General features: G+C 35.8%; 1 protein-coding gene across 1 annotated transcript; it reads left to right on the top strand.

Annotated features, from left to right (window-relative positions):
- Window positions 1-9,853: 9,853 nt before the first annotated feature.
- On the top strand, window positions 9,854-12,859 carry LOC132302770 (PLASMODESMATA CALLOSE-BINDING PROTEIN 3-like). The gene is made up of 4 exons (XM_059799707.1): window positions 9,854-10,172; window positions 10,433-10,672; window positions 10,799-10,838; window positions 12,297-12,859. Exons 1-4 carry the CDS (start codon window positions 10,118-10,120, stop codon window positions 12,523-12,525), a joined length of 564 nt encoding a protein of 187 aa, XP_059655690.1. The 5' UTR covers window positions 9,854-10,117; the 3' UTR covers window positions 12,526-12,859.
- The last annotated feature ends 13,649 nt before the right edge of the window (window positions 12,860-26,508 follow it).

The following is a 26,508-nucleotide window of genomic DNA, read 5'->3' as shown; positions in this document are numbered from 1 at the left end:
TAATATATATTAATTTGAAATCACTTGAACAACCTTGGAAATCTAGAGATTTAATTAATTTTAAATTAATTAAATTTTACATGTTTATATCTTGCTCATTTTATGAAATTGATGTGATATTTGCAATCACCATGGAATGGACATTCACATATATTATTTTGAGAATTTTTGGACAACTTTGATTTTTAGAGAAATTAATTAATTAGGTTAATTAATTTCTACTTAGTGTACTATTGATTTGAACATCTATTTCATGGGGCTTTTGCCTTTTATCATGTATCATGACTTGTTACAACTTAACTCCACTAATGTAGTTAATGAACTTGCACCTTTACATTGTAATGATTTAATTGTTCAAAAGTTGTTAAACAAATGATTAAATCATTAATATTATACTTGTGGTATATTTACATCAATGGGTTCCTTGTGCTATGAATACTAGTTTGTAGTCTATGTAGATGCATACTATGATTTCTTGACATTTCACATGCCATTATAGTTAAGAACTTAGGGCATGACTTGTGTGTTTCCAAAATCTTGGTTGTGCATGAAATGTGGTTTAATGCATTACTTGTATCTTGATACACTCTTGGTTGCACAACTTATTGATTTTGGAACTTGGGATATCAATCAAGAATTGATATGGCTAGGACTTGGTTTTAGTACGGGAGATAGAGAGCTCCCTACACTATAGTGCACACTAGGAGAAGGTACCCATGGGTTAGTAACCCTAAAGTGATCCCAAGAGTACGGTTTTAATCCAGGCAATATCCGAGTTTCCACATTAGTTGATTTCACTATTTAAATTTCAAGTTGCTATTCCTTGGAGATTTAAAACTTGTCGTGCATGTGAAATGCTCCAATCTTGTTTACTTGCATAGATATTATGCCTTGTTCTTGATTTCATGTATAACCTTTTCGTGTTAATTAGAATGTTCCAATCTTGTTTAATTGCATAGACATTATACATTGTCCTTGATTTCATGTATTCCAGCATTCTTCTTGTCGTGTTGTATGGATTATTCCAAACCTTGCTCAATTACATTGATAATGTGATTCATGTTAATTCATAAACTTGTCGCGTTCTTTGGATTATCCTAATCTTGTTTCATTGCATAGATTTTATGCTTCATCTTTGATTTCACTCCTTAAATTTCAAGTGTTGCATTCCTTGAAGATTTATGAAACTTTTCGTGTTATATGAAATGTTCCAACCTTGTTTAATTACATAGATATTATGCATTATCCTTGATTTCACGTCTTATCCTTGTCGTGTTAATTGAATTGTTTCAATCTTGTTAATTTTCTTAGTTATCTCGTTTCATGTTACTTTATGCTATCGTGACTTAGGAATGATCTTATACATGTAACTTGACTTAGATTCTAGGTAGCATGGACCACTTGTAATGATTTATATCAACATGCAAAATCTCTGAACCCTTAAATTTCAAGTGTTATCTCTTAAAGACCTAAGAACCTTATTGTGTTATATAGAGTATTTCCTACCTTGTTTAATTGCATAGATATTATGCTTGCTTCGTGCATTTATATCTCATTTAGCACACTTGAAACTGTGCACTTGCTCCTTGTATCTGGAATTCTATCTAGTATACTCGTGTCTTGTATACTTACCTCGTGTGTTTCCAGTCTTGTTAGTATACCTGTGTTTTGTATACTTACCTCGCATGTTTTCATCTCTGTTTAGTACATTTGTAACCGGTATGCATGTATGTCATGTATCTTATTTAATTGCATGAGTAGATTAGAATGCTCCCTGAGTCTAACCTTTGACATAGACATTAGGTGGCATGACCCCTTTTGAGTTTGTTTCGAGATAATGTAAAAATCTCTAAAGAAATCGAGTCGATGCATGCTCATTCTCTACGAGTAAACTTGTTTACTCACCCTGAAGTTATTGGGGGATTTGTTCAGGTACGAAGATTTGGTTTGTGATGCTTATCGTTCATTGGGATGACTTGCAGCTTTTAAAGTTTCCATTTCATGCAAATGTTAGCATGAAATGCCATTGTCATAGCCTTTTGTATCAAACTTGTATTCTTTGATTCCATTTATGTAATGTGGACATAACTACACTCTTTTCATTGTATTCGACATGTATAAGATGAGGCTAGAGGTCTATGACATGTATGTTGGTTTAACTTCATATTTTGCTTATGGAATTTCAAGGATTGAGCTTAATTTGTAAATGACTTGCCATGAGGCCTTAAGGCCATCTTTTATTTATTTTCCTTGATTGATTAGAAATCACCCTTAAGTATGTTCCATACACTTGCAAATGATCAATTAAGCTGCCTAGGTTCTTGAGATTTGTCTTCCAAATCCTGTTTTTGCGTTTTGGGGTTCAAAAATCTGCGCTGGGGTAGCAACTGGTGGGCCCCGGCGGGTTTTGGTGGGGCCCTGCGAAAAATCTCCAGCCCACTGTGAGATTTGGCGGGTGCCAGCAGGATTTGTGCATGGTTTGGGCGAGCGCCTGCCATGGCAGGTCCTACTCCAAACATCTTCCTTCAGAGGGTCATATCTCACTTGTTTTAACTCCAAATTGGTCCGTTCTTGAGTCTAAACTAACCACGTCGAAATAAGCTTTCCAATGGTACAAATTAGAGCTTCAGATTCCATTTGTAACTCAAGTTATTTAAGTTTTAGTGAGATAGTGTTAGGATTTGATTTGAACTGGAAAGGGGTTTTCTTTCCTTAACTTCAAGACTTGATATCTTCTTCGTCAGGACACCAAATCAGGTCATTATTGAGTCCATTTTTATTAATTTTTCGTTATCTTTCCAATGATATGCTTGGTAGCATCCATTTCTCTATTAAATGACCATTTTACCCCTAGGCTCGTTCTTGTCTATTTTTGAAACGTCGCTTCCGCACTTATTTTCTTTGGGCTCTGTGACCTCATTGAGTGTCACCTTGGTGTCTCATAGACATATAGTATCTCTAGAAACCATTGTTTTACCTTTTACATCCGCATTCTGATTCATTGTTGGATTTGCGTTCGGGTCACCGCTAACGCACCGAGTTGAAGAAAACTCGGGTCGTTACAGAAAAAGTCAAACTTCAAGACATAATAGGAAAATCTACAATGTCCTTTGAGGTATTAAATTTTAGTATATTTCTTAATCTTTCTTAATTGTATATCACATTTTTATATATTCAATTTATATATTGAGAAGTTATATTTTGTTGCATAACCTGCAGAAAACAAATTACTGTTTCAAAGCAACAATTGGAAATGTCGTTAATGACCGTGAACTGTGGTACGACGCCTGTAAGAAATGCAACAAGAAAATAAAAGTTGAAAAAGATAGAATATACTGTCCTCGATGCAACACAACAGACCCAAAATGCATTCAAAAGTATTATTATATCCTAAAACTTTATTATTGCATTTATTTCAATGGTTTAATAATGTTACAAATACATAATTCTTTGTCTTTACTCATATGCAGATTCATGATGATAATTAAAGTGCGAAGTATGGAACATATTGCAACACTTGCAACCTTAACATTGTTCAATGATTGCCAAACATTAATAAATTGTTTACTAGATGATTTACTACAATTACAAATTGAGGTAATTTCCCACCCCTGTTCATAAAATTTTAATTAAATAAATAAATAAATAAATAAATAAATATATATATATATATATACTTACTTGAATTTCTCAATAGCTCTAAATTATATTTATTCTTTTTGCAGGACATGGATGAATTTAGCAACAAAATGACAAACTGCAAAGGGAAATCTTTTCTTTTTCTGGTGAAGATAGACAATACTCAACAACAAGTTGTGAAAACTTATTTTGCGGTGGAAGAATTAAAAGAATTGACACTTGATAATGATTCATTTCATGAAAAAATGAGATATGCAAAAAAGATAAAGATTGAGAAATAAATAATTTAGGAATACTTTTATTTTCAAACAGTTATAGTTTTGGATTTTCTAATATATTTTGTTTCTTTTGAGGTGACAATTATTACAATCTAAACATTGTTGGTACCCTTTCGAATTTTATAATATATGGAATTTTTATATAGTATTTATTTATGAATGTTTTGTAAATTATAGAATTTTAATTTTCATATATATTTTTAAATGTTTATAGTTTTTATTCATTCATTAATGAAAAACCTTATTTTGTTTCTTTTGAGGTGACAATTATTACTCTCTAAACATTGTTCATATGAATACTTTTATTTTCAAAGAGTTATAGTTTAGGAATTCATTGAGATGATAATTAATACACTCTAAACATTGTTGATAAAAATTTATTTAATATCCAACAATATCATACAACGAATATATTAATAAATTACAAAACATTCAATACGTGCATCGCATATTCGCACGTACATTTTATTAGTATATATATGTGTTTGTGTGCGCGCGCATGTGTTGCATAATTGTTACCAATCCGTAAGTCAGTGACCCAAGGCAACTGAATCATCCTAGTTTGATCATATATAGTGTGATTAATTTATTTCAATTTTCTTATTGAACCGGATATGGATCAAATTTGATTTGGTTACTCAAAAACTAGTGAGACAAGGTAGGGGTTACATCTTCTATATAATAATACAATTTTACATTGATTTTTACAAACGACAATTTAAATGCGTCTTCTAACAAAGAATTTGAATGTTCAAATTCAAGTATAAGTATTATTTTCATCATTCTTGCCATAATCATTAGCGACTTGAATGTCTATGCTCTTTTCATTTAGTATTTAGAAAATCATACACATGTCACGCTAGTATTTTTTTTCTTATAAGTAAACAGATTTTTTTGTTCATCATTACAAAAAATAACAATAATAATAATAATAATAATAATAATAATAAATTATATTTAGTGGCATCGAATCTTCAATTAAACTTTTCAATTCCAAATCCAAAGTACGTATTCGTTACTCCCAATCATAACATAACTTAGTTTTGTTTCATTAAAAACTCGAAATTTCAACCAATTTCTTTTAAACTACAAAAATTGAAAAAATACAAAACACTTTGGCAGGTGAGTATGTGTATGCTATGTTTGTTTAGAAGGAATAATTGAGAAGGGATGAATAAGAGACGGGATAAAGTAATTTTTTTTGTATTTGATTAGAGGAAAGGGAAAAGAGGGAAGGAGGGTTCTTTTGTATTTTTCTATGGGTCCAAAATTGGTGGGAAGATGAGAGAGAAAGAAATAATAATTAAGACAAATATGAAATTTTCATTTCTAACCTAAATATTTGGGATAGATATAGAATTTTTACATTTTTAAATAATGAGGACGTATTAGTAAAAAATATAAAAACCCTCTTTCCCTTCCTTCTAAATTTCCAACCAAATAAAAAAAAATGTGTCACCCCATCCATTATTTTTACTAACCATTCCATTCAACCAAACAAAAAATAATAAAAATGTCTTCCCTTCTTTAAAAATGTCTCATCCATCCATTTTCCTATCGTTTCTATCTATTTTTCTGTCCTTCTAATCAAACAAGCGGAGCAAAAAAGTAGAAATTGATGGGCTAATGCCAGGTTTGGACTTCGCTTGTAAAAAACTACCTGTAACCTAGTTTAAGAAAAAGTATTCTACATGTCATGTTTCGTGAAACGTGACATGGGCGGTCAAAACATTCTAAACTTCATTACACAGTTTAAGAGTTGTATAGATTAGTACATTGTAACTTATAATTAGTACATTGTAACTTGGAATTCTCTAAAGTAATTTAACACTGTTAAGAATACCTTTGGTGAATTTTAGAACCCAATACTAGAATACTCGCCACCAATAAATCCTAATCATCCATTGAAATGTGATACATCTGTATAAATGGGAGAGCTCATTTGTCCTCACCAAGCAAACGACGATGGTAAAACATTGTCCAACCAACACAATTCCATTACTTTTATATTCTCTGTGTCAGTTACTAGTGTGCTAGTACGATGTTGAAGAAAATATGTTACCTCAAATATGACAATCAGTTGTGTTTTATAGTTTTTATAAAATATATCTCCTTTTTGGCACACGAATACAATTGTAATAATTGTTTTGGGTAAAAGGATCAAAATAACAACAAAAAAATTTTCATGACGTCAATGAATCTCGATTTACTTAAATTTATGTTGACATGAATTCTAATTACAACCTATCCAACTTCAATTAAAAAAAAAAAAAAATTACGTTCTTTAAATTTTGAAATCCAACTTCATATAAACCATTTGTTTCTGAATTTCCATGACAACAAGTTCATACACAAAAATTTATTTACCGTAAATAAATAAAAAAATTTATTTAGCATCAAAAAAAATTCATACACTAAATTTGTATATAAATGTGCTAATTAAGTAAATCCAGCATGTTTATAGTCTGTCTCTAAACCTCACAATACTAGGAACTAGGAAGTGGACGTAAATTGTAACGTAAATTGTAACGGGTCATAGTGGCATAATTTGCAAGTTGGACCCACTAGAAAATTAGTATTGATGGGCTTTCATACAAGATATAATTTGAAGTCCTTGTTCCAGATCGGCCCAAAAGCCGAACAGGAAAGAGAGTGTTCTGGGCCATGAGTGGGCGTGTTTGGCAGCGAAGCAATGAGAACAAAAGGATATTGGCACGTGCAAGAGGGTCCATGACCCACCACCGAGTGGGACCATCCATTTCCATCAAGGTGTTGTATTGTATTAAATTATTGATTAATAATAAAATGATGATGGGGTTTATCTTTCTTTGATTGGTTGTTTGAGATAAGCCACAAGTTAATGGAATTGCATCTTTTAATCATGAATACGTGATTAAGAATTGGCATTCGGTGTATGGTAGGCCCCAATATGCACAAGGAATATGCCATATGAGATAAAAATGTGTGTCTATGGTTTGCAATTGTGGTATCAGACATCAATCATGGTATAACGGAGTTGGACGAATATTATTATAAATTTGTCATTCGGCCGGTTTATAGGGATGAGTAACAGTATCAGTCCTTGGAAAAAGAGTTACCACGTATCGGCCGATACGACAAACCATACTCTATATATGAGTTTGCAGCTTTCACCCTTCTATTAAATTATAGTATTAAAAAAATACTCATACCTCTTTTGAAATTTCAACAATGCAAGTAGTAGGTGTTCCTAAGTCACATTGAGCGGAAGCAAATATCATAGTTTGCAATCGTGATATCAGTCGCAGTGTAACAGACTAAGATGAATATTGTTGTAAACCTGTGGAACCAGTCGGTTCGGGTGTGCAATGGTATCATACCCCTGAGAAAGGGCGAATATATGAGTTTGCAACTTTCACATCCCCTATTAAATTATAGTGTTAAAATTTTTACTCAAAACTCTTCTGAAATTTCAACAATGCAACTAGTAGGTTCCTAGGTCACATGTAGCGGAAGCAATTCAAGAGTAGGAGCACAAGAACAACAAAATTAAATCACACCGCAAATCGTGAGAACAACATCGATTTAGAAACATTGTGTGATTTAACTGAGTCTAGTTCCTTAATGAATTACGGTTAATTCTGTCAAAATAATTTTTTTTGCATCAATAACTAACAGTGGCGAGAGAAAGAGAGATTGGGTTGTGTTAGATTCTCCTTTCTGTTGTGAGGAAATTCAACACTCCAAATAAATTTGATAGAAGACTCTAAACTCACTAGTGTTTTTTCCCTTTTAATTGGTTCCACATATCTAGTAAGCTTCCATGTCCCCCACACAAAACAAAAGGCACATCTTTGGCACCTTTATTCTTTTTTTTTTGTTCGTAATCTTATGAGTTGTCATTGATGATAAAATTATTCCCTCATTATTATCATTAATCTCCTCTTGATCCTCATATAGGAAAGAGTCCAGATCCAATGGATCAGACGGCTTACAAATATTACATGTCTAATGGCAAATACGGATGATATTTGTGAATCGTTTGATGTGATACAACATCCCTATTGTGATACTCTAAAAGTTTGTTTAGAGTTTTTTATATGTCACAAGGAGAAGTGATTTTAGAATTTTATGATGTTCTAATCTATAATTTTAACAAAATTGACTAAATTGATTTGTGAGGATTGTTTTTCATAAAGTCGCACATCCTATTTCAAGTGTCAAATCGATCATATGAATCATATTCCATTATTGTGTTCTATAATCTATATAATATCATGATTCTAATTAAATTTCAAGTTATAATATATTTCCTCATTAACTATTATCGGACCATTTTATTTATTTTTCTCTCAATTTATATTTAAAAGGTATCACTTAAAATGTTCATAAATGTGAAGAAAGTATTAAATACTCCGTAAGTATAGTACCCGAAATCATTCTAACCCTTGAATGTGATAAAACTCACCACTATATCCATGATTCAAGAGCTGCCATTGTACCATATACCATAGTCCCATAATATTTAATACTTTATTCATAAATTTGAGTATATTTCTAACTTTATGCTATAATACTTAATGCTCATGAATGTGAGTATTTCTACATGAGCATTTGTTTTGTCCACATATTAATGAATATGTTGTTTTTAGAGATCCAATTATATATACTTTAGAAATATAACCATATGTATATCTTTAGAGTTATGCTTCCTCCAAATCTTTAAAAGGGCATAAAAAACTCTTTCTTTTTATTTTATTCATGAGTAAATATTTTCCATTGTTATTTTCTAAGCACAAATCTAGATTGATTTTCAATTTTTCCAAAGTACCACCTGCGCATGATAGATAGAAATATATTAAAAGGGTGATGTAATCAATCCCATTAATTTAAAACACAAGAGAAAAAAAAAATGTTTTGTTGAGTTATCATTGAATCAAATTAGGGGGTCAAATTTAACTTGCTCAAGAGAAAAGCAAAAACATGTCCAGACAGGAGTCACTTGTAAGCCCGAGCAAAATCATAACAAACCACATAAAGGACACCATGGGAAAAAAATTTATTACATTTTTCAGGTGCACGCCAAAGTCTAATTACAAAGAATCACGCAAAATGTACTTGATTTTTATTTGATTTTTTGTTACCATTTATATAACATGGAGACGGACACGATACGATACGAATTCGTCTGACACATCAAATTTTTAAAAAATAGACGTGAGCACAGTTACATATAAATATAAAATTTTATTTTTATACGTCTATTCATTAACAGTATTATAAAACTTTAATTCATTTATAATTTCTATACTAAAACTTTATTTTGAAATTAATTACAAAATAAAATTATGTCACTATTGTAATGATTTTTATATCATATATATATATATATATATATATATATATATATATATATATATCAGTATTTCACTACTTTATTATGATAGGATTCATATTATTTTCAAAAATTAGTGAGTAGACTTATGTTAGAAATGTCCGAAAAGTGTCGGTGAAATGTCTGAAAGTGTCGGCGAAGTATCGAAAAAGTATCAACGATGTGTTTAAAAAATGTCGACGAAGTGTCTGAAATATTAAAATTAATTTTATTTATGAAAACATATATAAAGTGTGGATAGGTATTCAATATTCATAAAGTATTAGTATCCAACATGGGTATCGCATCTTCTTAAAACTGTCGTACTTTCTTGATGACCATATAATTAAAATAAAAAATGGTTTATAAACATGTCCAGTAAGGACCCCTTGCCCATGCACCAACCTAAACCTGGTTGGGTTAAGTTTTAATCCTGCACAGAAGTTTATGACCGTTTGAAAAAACACACACATGGACACACAGCCAAGTACATGACAAAAGCTTAGCTTGCTCATTTCCCCGTAAGGTCATAACACTCTATTCTTGACAAATGATAAAATAATGTATAAAATAAAGAGGTCGTAAGCACAAAAGAAGTTATCAGAAATAGACCCTCACCAGCCACTACCCACCATCACTCTCAATATTGTTGTCCAGAAATCTCCATTCCACCTTCCACCAACACACACACACTCTCTCTCTCTCTCTCTCTCTCTCTCTCTCTCTCTAAGCTTCTCTGTTCTCTCTCTTCTTATCCATCTTGTTATCAAGTTCAGCCAAGTACTCCTAAAATACAGTAGTAATTTATTTATTTTATTTTATTTTCCTCCACAATCTTGCTACAACCATGGGTGTTTTTGGAATATGTCTTGTGGTTTTCTTGGCCATGACTGGTCATTCAAGTAAGCCCCCCCGGGTTTTTGTGTTCTCTTGGATTTTCATTTCCCTGAAGATGTAAAGGCTTTTAGATATCATATCTCATGTTTCTTGAGATGGATTTTCATCATATTTTCACTTTGTAGATTTTGCACAATTTCTTCTTCAAAAATTATTATTATTATTATTATTATTTTTTTGGGGGAAGAAAATGAATTTGTATGAGCTGATCTGTTGGTGATTTTTAATTAATTAATTTTTTTTCTTTTATAAATTTGTATTATAGGTGCTACTTATTGTGTATGCAAAGATGGAGTGAGTGATTCACTTCTTCAGAAGAACATAGACTATGCTTGTGGAGCTGGAGCTGACTGCACTCCAATTATTCAAAATGGTGCTTGTTACAGCCCTAACACTGTAAAGGATCACTGCAACTATGCTGTCAACAGCTATTATCAAAAGAAAGGTCAAGCTATTGGGAGCTGTGATTTTTCAGGCACTGCCACCACTAGTACAACTGCACCTAGTAAGTCCCCTGACCCTAATCAATAAGTTTCCAAACCACCCATATAAATTGCTTTTTTTTTTTTTTTTTCATGGAATACTAATTCTTTCTTGTTTTTTGTGTGTGTTTTTCTTGGTGTTTGTTTAGGTGGTCAAACTACTACATGTGTTTATCCTTCAAGTGCAAGGTGTGCCTTTAATTTCTTGTCTCATATCTTCAATTTTTGTTACCAGATCTTGTTTAATCTCAATTTCAGATGAAGTTTTTCATTTGGTTTTGGAGTGAGAACCCTTCTTGTGTGGAATATTTTGTTGCTTATTACATATGACAATCTCTTTTCCATAAAGTTATTTTCTTCCAAATTTTTTTCCTTTGGTGGAGAAAAGGGTTTTCTTCCTTCATCAAGTTTTTTTGATGATGAAGGGGAAGGGGAAGGGAAAGGGAAAGGGAAAGGGTAACCTTGAAATTGATTTTAATTTTGCTTATTTTTCTAACTTTACTAATCTAAACCTATTGAAATATTTTGAGGTGAAAGAGAATCTGATACCTTTCTCTCTTTGAGTTGATTTCCTATTGATAATCTAAACTTTACTAATACACTTATTTTAAGTACCAAATCACCACTGTTTGGTTGTTAGGTTCTGTGTCACACTTACTTCTAACTTGTAATTATAAAAATCTAAATGGTAGATGTGAAATTGATTTTCAAGCTAGGGAAAGGGTAGATCTAGCATCCCATTCTAAACATGTTCTTAATTAATTGATTTCCTTATGAGCTGTCATGATGTTGATATCTCATAGAGTTTGTTTGTCCTTTGTTCCTTGCCAATATACTGATTCCAGATAGCTGGAAATATAACTTTCCCTTCTTATAATTATACATATTTTTTAAAAGTTAGGTTCCTTTTGCTTTCATATAAGACCATGTATGGCGGCATGAAATTGGAATCGATGGAATTCGTGAAAATTTTGGTTCTAAGGCTCCCAATTCCACCAATTCTAATTTTAAGACTCTAATTTCATGCGTGCCAAACATAACCTAAAAGTAATGTTATAAAAAACAATCAGTTTTTTATGCGACTTTAATAAATAGTGTCTAACAAGTAAATGAATAAAAATTTCAAAGATTGTTTCAACGGTAACAAAAACAGGATTGTATTGAGTTGCTTTTGATTATATTTTTATCAAGTTAGGTCCCGTTTGCATGAACAGGATTCTATTGAGTTGCTTATGATTATATTTTTATCAAGTTAGGTCCCGTTTGCTTTCATAACAAGAGTAATGATACAAACAACAATCGTTTTTTTTTTTTTTGGTACTACTTCAATAAATAGTATCTAATCCCAATGATTGCTTCATAAGACGGTAACAAAAACCGATCCAAGATTCTAAAGGGTTTTGATATTTTGTATCTGATTATGAGTTGAGGAGGCTGATATTGATTCATTGTTATTGTCATATGGTGGTCAGCTCTTCATTGTTAAATAGTGTCTAACAAGTACACGAATAAAAATCTCAATGATTGCTTCATCGGACGGTAACAAAAACCGATCCAAGATTCTAAAGTGTATTGATATTTTGTTTCTGATTATCAGTTTGAGGAGGCTGATATTGATTCATTGTTATTGTCATATGGTGTGGTCAGCTCTTCAGGAACACCATCAACCAACACCTCAACAGGAACACCATCAGGAACCACAACTCCATCCACAACAAACTCACCACCTTCCTCAGTTTTCGGGCTGGGTCCCACCACAGGCATCACCAGCACTGACAACAGTGGCAGTTTGTCTCTCCTCCATCAAACCACCAACTTGTTCTGCTCTTTCGCTCTAACCCTTTTGTTCTCAGGCCTCATGTTTTTGAGGGTTTAAAAGATTTGCAGGAGAAGAGAAAAGGGTTGGTTGGTGATTATTAGTGGGGCTTGATGTGTGGATGATATTTTGCCACGACAGCAGTAGTACAGTGGGGGTTATTAGCAGGGAATCAATCATCTGGACTCAACAAGCAACCACTAGGGTTTTGCTTTGTATTTTTCTTTCTTCTTTATGTGAAAATGCTGGGAATTTGATTCCTTTTGGTGGGTGATATTGGCTGCTATTGGAAGGTATTTAGCTGATCTCTTCTTTTTGGAATTTTCCTTCTGTACATCTAGAGAGAGGCTGTAATTTTTTATTTTAATGAGAATTTGCTATCCCTTCAGTCTTAGTTTATATGTAAATTGGTCTATGTTGCACTTTGTTTGATGTGACCCCCCTCTCTCTCACACAGAGTATGTGTTTTGTATGTGTATGATTTTACCCTTGTGTGTGTGTGTGTGTGTGTGTGACTGTGTGTTGTGTATGGACCAATAGAGAGAGACTTGATCTGTGGGATTAAATCCAATTTGCAATTTGCATTCTGGAAGTCAAACTTCAGCTCAGTTTTATTAATTTAATTTATTTTTTGGGTAAGGAGTACAAATTACAAGTAAAACCTGAAAAAATTTGGAGATGAAGGGACCCTACGTAAACATGATATATGCTATATTGCTATGCGTGTGTGATTTTCCTTCTTTTTTTGTGTTTGGACCTTTTTTTTGTGTGTGTGTGACTGTGTGTTGTGTATGGACCAATAGAGAGAGACTTGATCTGTGGGATTAAATCCAATTTGCAATTTGCATTCTGGAAGTCAAACTTCAGCTCAGTTTTATTAATTTAATTTATTTTTTGGGTAAGGAGTACAAATTACAAGTAAAACCTGAAAAAATTTGGAGATGAAGGGACCCTACATAAACATGATATATGCTATATTGCTGTGCGTGTGTGATTTTCCTTCTGTTTTTTGTGTTTGGACCTTTTAGCAGTAAAAACTGAAGAGAGACTTAATCTAAGGGATTAAATCCAATTTTGCAATTTGCATAACTTCAGCTCAATCTTTTATTTTTATTTTTATTTTTATTGTTGTTTTAAGGTGGGACCTACCCAATAAACATGCTGCATGCTATATGTATTTTGGTTGGAAATTATATCCATCAATTGGTGTTCCATATTTATTGCATGATGCACAGGTCAATCAATCAAAAAATCAGAGCATGCATTTGACATTTTGGTTGGAAATTAAATCCTTCAATTGGTACTATAGGAGAAAAATTCTATGCACGGGCGCATGTAACTGTTTATATAGAGCGTGTGTAATGTATGCGTGCAATATATGTATTAAATGAACAGGATTCATATGCGTTTACACCATGCAACAGGTATATCTTAGTGTCCGTACACGGTGTAGACACTAAAATTTTAGTGAACTTTAATTTGGACAAATTAACCCATTAAATATGGGCCCAATGTTTAATTAAGTTATTTAATTGGCCCAAGTATGGTCCACTTAAATTATTTAATTAAGCCCAGTCTAGAGTCTAGTTGGTCAAATAAAAAGAATAATTATTCCTAATAAAATATATTTGGAATAATTATTTTTAAGGATAATTATCATAATATATCCGGCCCGGCCCAATTATAGTTTTTTTCCTTATCAGGAGATGACACGTGTCATCATCCTATTAATCCAAGAAACCTATAAATAGAGGCTTGGAGGAAGAAAAAGGGAGAGGATTCAGAATTCAGAAGTCTACAAATTCAGACACAAAAGTTCAGAGACTCAGAATTCCAGAGACTCAGAATTCAGACACAAATTCAGAATCGAAACCCAAAAGCGAAGAACATCAAGCACATCCAACAACGTGCCGTTCTTCATCCAATTCCACAGTGATTCAAGAACAAGCTCGTGCAGCCCTTGGATCCAACCAACCAAAAACAAGGAGATCGAATCAGAGGACCATTCTTTTTTTGTAAAAGATATTACAAAGGACTGTACTCCACATTCATAAATTAATAACATTCTATTTGCTCCATATTTTGTTTCTATTTGCTCCATATTTTGTTTCTATTGCAGACTTACAAAATTTGTGTGTACAAATTTGTGGCACGCCCGGTGGGACCACCTTTGCCTCTCATCTCTTTCTCCTACCATCAAGTTTCTTCTCTATCAGATTCTATGGCTCCCCCTAAGATTCAGACAGACAAGAAAGCCCAAAAGAACATCGCTATTGCAAAGGTCGACGCTAAAGCCACCATGAAAAGTGGCTTGAAGACCAAATTAAGCGATGGAAGTACCTTGACGGGCCCTGTGACACGTAGCAAGTCCCAGGCGATGGCGTCATTCAAACTTCAGCAAGATGGGGTGACAACTAATCCTGCAACACCAGCGAATGTGAAAACTCAACATGTCAAAAACCTTGACATTATTCTAGAGGAGGCTCCACCACTAAATTCACTTCATTCTATCTATGATGCTCACTCTAGTGTCGGTTCACCCCCAGAGTCACCACGTCAGACTTCGGAGCAATCAATTACTTCAAGGAACGTGGATTCTCAAGGCCTATCATACTCAGATGTGGTTGCTGCAATGATGACTGGAGCTGCTACGGTGGAGGAACAACTAGCAACTATGGCTCATTCCTTTGAGAACCTCACAAAGACTATTGAAGAAAAGGACTTGCAAATCGCTACACTAATGAATAAATTGGAAGTTCAGACCTTCGGTGAAACACCAATGCCATCCGGGAATCGTGCAACTTTCACACCACCACCGTCTGGGAAACCTACATCTTCCACAGCAATACTAACGGAGAATCCTAATTCTACAGCACAAGGTACTCACAGGGAGAATCCCAAACAGACGCCGGTGACAGAACACGCGACCAGTCAAAACCAGACGCCGGGGATAGAATAGGCGACTGGTCAAACCAATCATACCTCGTCTTCGGTCTCTTCATTATCTGTCGAACAATTGCAAGATATGATAACGAATACAATCCGAGCTCAATATGGTGGTGTCTCACAGAGCACTCTCATGTACTCAAAGCCCTATACAAGGAGAATCGACAGTATGAGAATGCATGTAGGATACCAACCTCCGAAGATTCAGCAATTTGACGGAAAAGGTAACCCCAAGCAACACATTGCCCATTTTGTCGAGACTTGTAACAATGCCGGAACAGAGGGGGACTTACTAGTCAAACAGTTTGTCCGGTCCCTTAAAGGAAATGCGTTCGAGTGGTACACTGACTTAAAGTCAGAATCAATTGATAGTTGGGACAAGATGGAACGAGAATTCTTGAACAGGTTCTATAGCACTCGTCGTACTGTTAGTATGATAGAGTTGACTAACACGAAGCAATGGAAGGATGAGCCTGTAATCGACTACATTAATCGGTGGAGAGCCTTCAGTCTTGACTGCAAGGACCGTTTGTCAGAAGTATCTGCTGTGGAGATGTGTATGCAGGGAATGCATTGGGGCCTGCTCTACATTCTGCAAGGCATAAAACCTCGCACATTTGAAGAATTGGCTACGCGTGCCCATGACATGGAGATCAGTATGAAATACCATGACGGCAAAAGTCCCATGACTATAGAACCACGCAAAGATAAGAAGGACTGGAAGAAGGGCGACAAGTCATCAAAAAATGTGGCTAAAGATTCAATGGCTATCTCAACCACCCCAATTAAGATATCTGTTAAAGATGACAAGAAGGATGATAAAAAGCCTCGCCAGTTTCAAGAGAGGGAGAGACAGCGTCCTACGCTAAAGGAGTTAGAGAAGAAAGAATACCCCTTCCCCCATTCCGATGTTCCTGGCATCTTGGAATGTTTACTTGAAAGTAAAGTTATAGAACTCCCTGAATGCAAACGTCCTCCAGAGATGGGACGTATCAACGATCCAAAATACTGCAAATATCATCGCATTATCAGTCATCCAATTGAGAAGTGTTTTATCTTCAAGGAGGTGGTGATGAATCTGGCAAAACAAGGAAAAATCTTGTTGGATACAGACGAAGTTGTAACTTCAAATCATACAACTGCTACTTTGACAACCTCTGTCGTGGGGAGTACTCGTTCTCAACTTTTAACTTCGGAGGTATCTTGCACAACTATCCAGTTTGGTTCATTGGAACCAATCCTAATCTATATTGGCCAAGGGAGTGTACGGGACATTTCAACATTTGGAAGGGTTTTTCCTCAGGATGATGAAGAAGGATGGACTCTGGTGACAAGAAAGAGACCACGGAAGCAACAAGCTGATATTTTTCAGACTAATTATTCTGACAGAGGGCAAAGGAAGAAGAAACCCCAATATCACCATAAACAGTCTGGCCATAACAGAAAATGGATCAAGAAGACACAGTAACTAAACACACCTCTATAAGCAAAAAGAGTCAGAAGCCTATTACTTTGCAAGAGTTCTTTCCAAAAGGATACCTAAATGACGAAGTTGAAACAACTTACATGGTTTCAACTAAGAAAACAAGCCTTAATGATGAGAAGAACGAGGATCAAGATGAAGTCCAGACTGTAGAGAACCATAATACAGCCATCATTGAAAAATCTGATGATGATGAAATGGTCAGAGGTACGTTTGAGTCATGTTGTGCACCAATTGTTTTCACGGACGAGGATCTTCAGTTGGGTTCGAAGCCGCACAATTGTCCTCTCTTCGTCTCCGGTTACATAAAAGAACGAAGAGTTACTCGTATTCTTGTTGATGGTGGCTCGGCGGTGAATCTAATGCCAAAATTTACGATGAAAAATCTTGGCATCACAATTGACGAGTTATCGCGTAGCCGTCTTATTATTCAAGGTTTTAACCAAGGAGGACAGAGAGCTATCGGCATGATTCGGGCAAAGCTAACTATTGGCGAGCTCCAAGCAGAAACCTTATTCCATGTGATTGATGCAAAGACGTCCTACAATTTGTTGTTGGGAAGGCCTTGGATACATAGTAATGGCGTCATTCCATCGACTCTTCATCAGTGCTTCAAATTCTACAAAAATGGCGTACAAACGGTTGTGGCTGATCATAAGCCATTTACAGAAGCAGAATCTCATTTTGCCGATGCCAAGTTCTATATCGATCATGATACACCTTCGGAAGTGCCCATCCCAAGCCTTCCGTCTACACAAGAGATTCAATCTACAAAAGCAAAAGAAGCATTAAGTGATCCACTAGACGTTTCGGTGACAGACATTGTAAAGGTAGCTAAAACGCGAGGGGTCTCGATAAAAGCACATCGGACGAAACCTATTTTAAAGTATGTTCCAAAATCTCAGCGACAAGAAGGGCAGGCACCTATTATCGAGATAATTGAAACTAAGGAATTTAAATTAAAGATGTCACAAACCAAAGAAAAAGAAGATATGCAAAAGCTCAAAGGAGAGTTAACTCTTCCTCTCCCTAAGATTCAGAAGTCTTCGCCTTCCAAGTCTCTGTTAAAAGGGTTCGTGCGGCCTTCTCAATCTATGGTTGATCATTTACCACTTCCAAAACAAAGAACTGACGAAGGATTCGATCCTAAAGCATACCAACTCTTGGCTAAGTCGGGGTATGATTTTACAAATCCTGCAAGCCTTGGAAAACTGAATGCTGAGGTCACCGGTGAGAAGGTGCACGGCCTCAATGAGACACAGAAGAGGTTGAAAGATCAAGGGCATAAAATCATTTCACCTAAGTCTGGTCTCGGTTTCGTAGCTTCTGAGCCACTTCGAATTCAAATCACAAAGAGGGATAAGAAGTCAAGCACCTCATACATTGGGTTTGAAGAAGTTGAGGATGAACAAGATCAGCAGACTGGGCATCAAAAATCAGTCTTTGACCGTATAAGAGCTCCAAGCGATCGAACATCTGTATTCAATAGGTTGTCAAGCCGAGAATCAAATGTTTCAAGTTCTCATATCAGCAATTTGCCTCGTACCTCTGTTTTTAACAGAATGAGCTTTCATGACCAAGGAAGAAAATCTGCACAACCTCAATCTCGAAAGTCAGTATTTTCTCGAATTGGTACTATCCATGATACACCACTAAAAAACAGCAAGATTGTGAAGTCAAAAGAAGCTAACATCGACATGGTGAATAATAGTGAGGTTCAGAGCCTAGTGCCTTCGCGAATGAAACGTAAGACAGAGATAGATGTCACCAATGATGTTACATTGAAAGCTCGAAGGCGAACCATTGTATTTACTAATCAATCAGCAGAAGTGGATAGAATAGAAGGCACTGGCGAATCGTCTTGTGTTACTTCATACCATATCACTGTTGAAGAGGAACCTGACTATGAACAACCAGATGATATCGAGAAAGCTCCACCAACACTAGAAGACGAGGGGCAGGCTACTGTTGATCAACTCAAAGAAATCAACTTAGGAACTGACGATCAACCCAAACCAGTTTTTGTTAGTGCATTCCTAAACCCCTCAGAAGAAAATGAGTACTTTCAATTATTGTCTGAGTACAAGGATGTCTTTGCTTGGACATACAAAGAGATGCCCGGTCTTGATCCTAAAATTGCAGTGCACAATCTCGCTGTCAAACGTGGGACACGTCCGATTAAGCAATCTCAACGTTTCTTCCGTCCAGAGCTAGTTCCAAGGATAGAGGAAGAACTCAACAAATTAATTGAAGTAGGGTTTGTCCGTGAGGTCAAATATCCAACATGGATTTCGAGCATTGTTCCAGTGAAGAAGAAAAATGGACAGATTCGAATCTGTGTGGACTTTCGTGATTTAAATGAAGCATGCCCAAAAGATGATTTTCCTCTTCCCATCCCTGAGCTCACTGTAGATGCAACCACTGGACATGAAGCTCTCTCTTTTATGGATTGTTACTCTGGGTACAATCAGATAAGAATGACTCTGAGGGACGAGGAGTTAACTGCCTTTCGCACTCCTAAAGGCATATATTGTTACAAAGTTATGCCATTTGGACTAAAAAATGCGGGAGCAACATACCAGCGCGCTATGCAAAGGATCTTCGATGACATACTCCACAAGATCGTTGAATGTTATGTTGATGACTTGGTGGTTAAGACAAAAGAACGAAGAAATCATTTACAGGATTTACGTACTGTCTTTAATCGCCTTCGAAAATATCAACTTAAGATGAATCCCCTTAAATGTGCATTTGGTGTGATTTCAGGGAAATTCCTGGGATACGTCGTACGTCATCATGGTATTGAGATTGATCCTAATAAAATTGAGGCCATTCAAAAGATGCCGCCACCAAAAAATTTACGTGAACTTAGAAGTTTACAAGGTCAACTTGCATTCATTCGTCGGTTCATCTCAAATTTAGCGGGTCGTTGTCAGCCTTTTAACCGACTCCTAAAAAAAGATGTTCCATTTAATTGGGACCAATCATGCCAAAAGGCTTTTGATAGCATCAAAAAGTACCTTCTCAATTCTCCGGTATTGGGAGCACCGGTACCTGGAAAGCCACTCATACTTTACATTGCTGCGCAAGAAGAATCGCTGGGTGCCCTACTTGCTCAGAATAATGAAGAACATAAAGAGAAGGCATTGTATTATTTAAGTCGCAGACTCACCCCGACAGAGCGAAATTATCCTCTAATTGAAAAAACATGCCTCGCACTTGTCTTCGCTTCTAAGAAATTGAGGCATTATTTCTTGGCTCATACGATACATCTTGTTGCAAGGGCAGATCCTCTCAAATATGTCATGTCTAAGCCGGTCCTTTCCGGACGATTGGCGAGGTGGTCAATTTTGTTCAACGAATTTGAAATTATTTATGTGCCACGAAAAGCAGTAAAAGGACAAGTCTTAGCTGATTTCTTAGCTGACCATCCTATTCCAGCCGATTGGGAAATTTCTGAAGATTTTCCTGATGAAGAAGTCTTCCTTGTGGACATCCTCCCTTTATGGATGATGTTTTTCGATGGGGCAGCACGATCAGATGGGGCTGGAGCAGGTGTAGTTTTTGTTTCTCCAAAGAGACATGTCATTCCATACTCTTTTGCACTTGCTGAAAACTGCTCAAATAATGTAGCTGAGTATCAAGCCTTGATTATCGGCCTTCAAATGGCGAATGAGATGAACATCACGGACCTCGAAATATATGGAGACTCTAAGTTGGTGATCAACCAACTTCTTAAAGAATATGAGGTTAAGAAAGATGATCTAGTACCGTACCATCGTTACGCCTCTCATTTGTTGGAACGGTTTGATAGCGTCATACTAGAGCACATTCCAAGAAAAGAAAATCGGATAGCTGATGCTTTGGCAAATTTGGCTACAACATTGGCGTTAACTGATGAAGACCTGGTTGATGTTCCTGTATGTCAAAGATGGGTCTTACCACAAGTCTTGGAGGATAAATTTGAAGAAAGTAATGTAGTTTCTTGTTGGACACAAGAGGAAGAAGACTGGAGAATCCCTATCATTGATTATCTGGAACATGGAAAGCTTCCCGAGAACCTACGCCATAAGACTGAAATACGAAGGCAAGCACCTCGTTTCATCTATTACAACGATACATTGTATAGGCGTTCCTATGAGGGCCTTTTCCTTCGCTGCCTTGGAAATGATGAAGCAACGCATGCAATGAAGGAGGCACATTCCGGGATTTGTGGAGCTCATCAATCTGGTCCAAAGCTGCACTTTCGCGTCAAAAGAATGGGTTATTATTGGCCCACCATGGTCAAAGATTGCTTGGAGTATGCAAAAAGGTGTCAAGCCTGTCAATTCTATGCCAACTTCATACACCAACCACCGGAACCATTACACCCTATTGTGACATCATGGCCGTTCGATGCATGGGGATTAGATGTAGTTGGTCCTTTAGAAAAGTCTTCAAAAGGCCACTTGTATATCTTGGCTGCAACTGATTATTTTTCAAAATGGGCGGAAGCTGCACCCTATAAACATGTGAAAAAGGAAACAGTGGTTGACTTCATCAAGTCCAACATTATTTATCGATATGGTGTCCCTCGATACATCATCACTGATAACGGGACGAATTTTAAAAACAGTTGGGTAACTAACCTTTGTGAGAAATTTGGATTCAAACAACGTAAATCCTCCATGTACAATGCCCCTGCAAATGGTCTCGCAGAAGCATTCAATAAGACTCTATGTGAGCTATTGAAGAAAGTAGTCAACCAAACAAAGCGAGATTGGCATGAGCTAATGGAAGAAGCATTATGGGCATACCGCACTACGCATCGGACACCTACTCAAGCAACTCCATATTCTCTGGTTTATGGCGTAGAAGCAATTCTTCCATTGGAACAACAAATCCCATCATTAAGGATAGCCATACAAGAAGGTCTTACAAGTGAAGAAAATGCCATCTTACGTCTTCAAGAACTGGAAGCATTGGATGGAAAGAGATTAGAAGCTCAACAACAGTTAGAGTGTTATCAAGCTCGACTTTCTAAAGCATTCAATAAGAGAGTTCGACCTCGGTCATTTCAAGTTCGAGACTTAGTATTAGCTGTTCGTAGACCGATTGTCATAAATCGTAAGGGAAATAAATTTGTATCCAAATGGGATGGACCGTATGTTGTTCGCAAAGTTTATACTAACGGCGCATATCTCATTATTGATGAAGATAGGGTAAGAGTAGGGCCCATTAATGGAAAATTCCTGAAGCGCGACTACCCATGAAGGCAATGCTCCTGATCATACGAGCTTAAACTGCACTATGCTCCTGGCCTGCATGAGCTAAAACTGTGTACGGCCCAAAAAAAAAAAAAAAAAAAAAAAAATTCTTTATAAACTCCTGGCCCGCAAGAGTATAAACTGTGAACGGTGAAACAAATAAATAATGATAACATCTTTGTAAATAAAATGGAGATAATAAATCATTTGTTTTATTGCTAAAATTCAAAGTTACAACTTTGTTTTTGGAAAAAACGATGATCAATACTAAAATTCCATAGCGATAATTTCGTCATGTTCTTACCATAATATCTCTTCCAATTGTTTCACTACTTCAAGATAGCGATTCGAGATGACGTTAGCTTCTTCTATTGATTTTTGATCTTCCCAAAGTTTGGTGATGGCTTCTTTCTTCTGAGATAATTGTGCTTCCATTGTCGATATGAGGACTTTAAGCCCTTGAGTCTCTTCCCTGGCTTCTTGCAATTCTTTCACTAATCTAGCTTCTTTAAATTCAGCTTCACTCAAACTAGATTGAAGTGATTCTATGCGCTTAGCACCATCATCTTTTATAGACCTAGCGTTGGTGAGCTGCGCATCAATACTGGCCAATCGTTGGGATTGAGAGTCTGAAGTCATCATACAGGCATATGAAGAAGATGTAGCAATATAATTGGCCGCATTATTGGTATATGAGTCAATTCGCTTCTTCAAAGCTGAATGGTCTCCAGGGAGTTTTGCGAGTCCTTCAGAAAGTGTTTGAAGTTTAGGTGCTCGAGACGGTATTTTATCGGTAGGAGTATCGCGTATGATATTCTTTATGAAATCAATAAAGAATAAAGCAGCACGACGATGAACATCAAGAACGATCTCTTCCGCATTGAAAATTGACATTTCAGAAGAGGCAACACGATGCAAGGGTGGACCCTGTTCTCTTAAAATCAAAGAAGGGATAACTACATTATCTTTACCAATATTTTCAACCGCCTCCATAGCTTGACTAGTCACTTCAGCAACCCCCAAAACATCCGAGTGTTGATTAACTCTGCTTCTTTGTAGTGAAATCTCTGTACCTTTTCCTATCGCAGTGGCCAACTCTAAGGCAGACGGTCCATAAATAGATTCTTCACTACATGTTGGATTAGCAACAATGACGACATCTTCCCCAAGAAATCCCTTGCTATCTTTTATCTATTACAAAAAATAATAATAATAAATAATGGTAATTTGCAGTACCACAAAAAAAAAAAAAAAAAAAAAAAAAAATTATATATATATAGGAAAGTTCAATTTAAATACCAGTTACCTGTATAGGTTGTGAACTACTAGGTACCCCAGTAAAAAAGTGATCAAGAGAAGTGGCAACACATTCCTGTACTGAGTCAAGTCTCACTTTGTCGGTGACATGCTTCCAGTTACGATCCTCATCATAAGCTTTCACATCCTCCTCTAACTCCATTAACAACTGACGACGGCGACGGTTATTGATTAGTGGTGGGACATCTTCTACTGTTTGGTGATGGCTACTAGATCCTCCAACAACGTCACAATCATTATGAGATTTGATAGTTAACTTTGGCACTGGCTTAGATGGGAGATTTGACTTCAGCCCCTTAATTAAAACCTTTCTGATTTTAGTTGGTTTCTCTGGTGGGGAAATCGTGCGTTTAGATTGCTTTGAGGTAGTTTCTTTCTGTGTAAATGGATCAATATATATGCTGGACCACCATTTGGCATATGCTCTGGTAACTGAGGATTTTTGGTGGCTGAAGGTTGAAGGAAGCAACGCATCACAACCAGAAGAATAATGAACGGATGAGTCCCAATGCTTTAAAAATTCCTCTAAGGTGCAAGTACGAAAGTCATTTTTTAATTTTCCAGGAATATCTTGATGGTACCCAAATTGTCGGCTAAATCTGTGTGGACTATACGGCTAAATGATAAGACGGTCATTTTGGCGCAATGTCAAATAACATGATCGAAGATTGATTAGGGTGTCAAAATCAGCCTTTTTCATCTCGCCATTATCTACAATAAGTCGCTCTGTTGAAGATCTTTTAGCCATTCGAGTTTAGTTTATTCCTTTACATGATCTGAATAAATTGTGGGCTTCAAAATGGTCAAAGTATCTTGCTCCTCCTTCGCCTGCATATAATGTCATTCTAGGCCAATAGTTGGTATTAGGAATGGTGAAATTAGTTCTGAAATATTCACTCAACCATCCGAATACATAGTGAATAGGAAATATCGCAGAGTAGCTTCCAGGATCTAGTGAGGAAACAATCTCGTTCAAGCCTCTGTAAATACTGGCCAGAACCGGGATGGAAAGACAAATGTTGCAGCCATCTGCTAACATGCTTGCGACCTTGAAAGTCCCAGGACGAATTATGTTGCCAGGGTGTACAGGTAAGGCAAATTTGCAGAGCTAACAGGCTAAAAAAGCCGCCAGATAAGTGGTGTCTCTCGATGTTTCATCTACACCAAGGTTGATAAATACTTCTTTCTCTTTGGTGGACATCGACCGGACAGGAGGGATCACACCAGACGGATTTTGAGTCCTCATAGGGCGGTGAACTTTATTTTTTGTTGATTTCTTTGAAGGTTTGGCATGTCTTGATGCACTTTTAAACCAGAAATTAATCCAGTCAGATATCTTCACATTCTGATCTCCTTTATACTTCTTGGAAAGTCTGTGGAAGGCCAAAAATAGGTGTTGACAACTCAAAGGGATAGAATTTTTGTTGTTGCCAGCTCTTGATAGTTCATCTGCACAAGGAATAACTTCATCATAAATAGTTCCTTGCTGAGGGAGACCACCTAGCATATATAGATCTCGAAGAGAAATTGATAGCTCGCCAATAGAACAATGAAGTGTATTAGTGACTGGGCACCAACATTCAAGGAATGCTTTGAATACATCTTCATGATGATCATAGGAAAATAGGGAGGCGAATAAAGTACCATATAGTTGTTGTTTTGATAGAAAGTCATGGAAACGCGCCAAGACATCTTCTAACCACTCCCAATATAGTTCGGTGTATAGCAATTCAGCAGGAAGTTTATAGGGAATACTCCATGATATTTCCTTCGCCTGAACAGTAAGACCCAATAGTGAAAACTGGTTTTCTTCAACAACTCTCTCATGAAGTGAAGAATTTAGTATCAAGGCTTTAGAGACAATAGATTCTTCATTAATCTGATCAGGACCAAAGTCGGTGAGTTCGCATGTGGCCGTGCATGTCCAATGAGATGAACAATGTTTATTGTTAGAATCAGGCACTTGAATAGCATTGCGACCAAAAAGTGAGTCATATACACTTAATGTCGTTCCTTGGACTCGTTGACTATTCTCGCTCTCTAAGATAGTCAGTTTCTGCTTTGCGAAACACTTGAACACCACCATGATGGATACCAAAGCTCGATCGATGTTGTTTAGAAAGAGGATTTCAATTTCTGTTATAGCTGACAAAACCAATTTGCTATACCTTCTCAAGTCCTTCAAAAAAACAAAAAAAAAAAAAAAAAAAAAAGGGAAGAAAAGAAAAGGAAAGTTAAAAAAAAAAAAAAAAAAAATTGATTCCTCCAACAACAGGCAACGTGGAGGAGGAGGAGAAAAAAAAAAAAAAAAAAAAAAAAAAATTGCAAATCTCAATCTTCCAGGAAACGTGGAGGAGAAAAAAAAAAAAAAAATTTGCAAATCTCAATCCTCCAGGAAACGTGGAGGAGGAAAAAAAAAAAAAAAAAAAAAAATTGATTCCTCCAACAACAGGCAACGTGGAGGAGGAGAAAAAAAAAAAAAAAAATTGATTCCTCTAACAACAACAGGCAACGTGGAGGAGGAAAAAAAAAATTTGTTCCCTCCAACAACAACAGGCATGAAAAAAAAAAAAAAAAAAAAAAAAAAAAAAAAAAAAAAAAAAAGCATTCATACATATGTGTTCAAGCAGATGCCGCAATCCAATACAATCTTCAGAGGCCGCAATCTTACAAGTTCTTCAGAACTGATTGAAATTGATGTCAAACCCTATGACTTGGGTGGTATATATAGGCAAGGGATTTGTATAAATTGGAAAGTAAAAATCCAAAAAAAAAAAAAAATAAATAAATAAATAAAAAAAGTTGGATACTTCAAGTCCCACTTGAAAAAGGAGACAAGTCCTGTTAAGCGTAGACACTAAAATTTTAGTGAACTTTAATTTGGACAAATGAACCCATTAAATATGGACCCAATGTTTAATTAAGTTATTTAATTGGCCTAAGTATGGTCCACTTAAATTATTTAATTAAGCCCAGTCTAGAGTCTAGATGGTCAAATAAAAAGAATAATTATCCCTAATAAAATATATTTGAAATAATTATTTTTAAGGA

This window comes from Cornus florida, unplaced genomic scaffold, assembly GCF_030987335.1.
Source record: "Cornus florida cultivar Cherokee Brave unplaced genomic scaffold, ASM3098733v1 CherokeeBrave_3.0.0_Hap2_Chr04, whole genome shotgun sequence".
Lineage (NCBI taxonomy): Eukaryota > Viridiplantae > Streptophyta > Magnoliopsida > Cornales > Cornaceae > Cornus > Cornus florida.
Note: the sequence above shows the minus strand (reverse complement) of the source record. Positions and strands in the feature narration are given on the sequence as shown.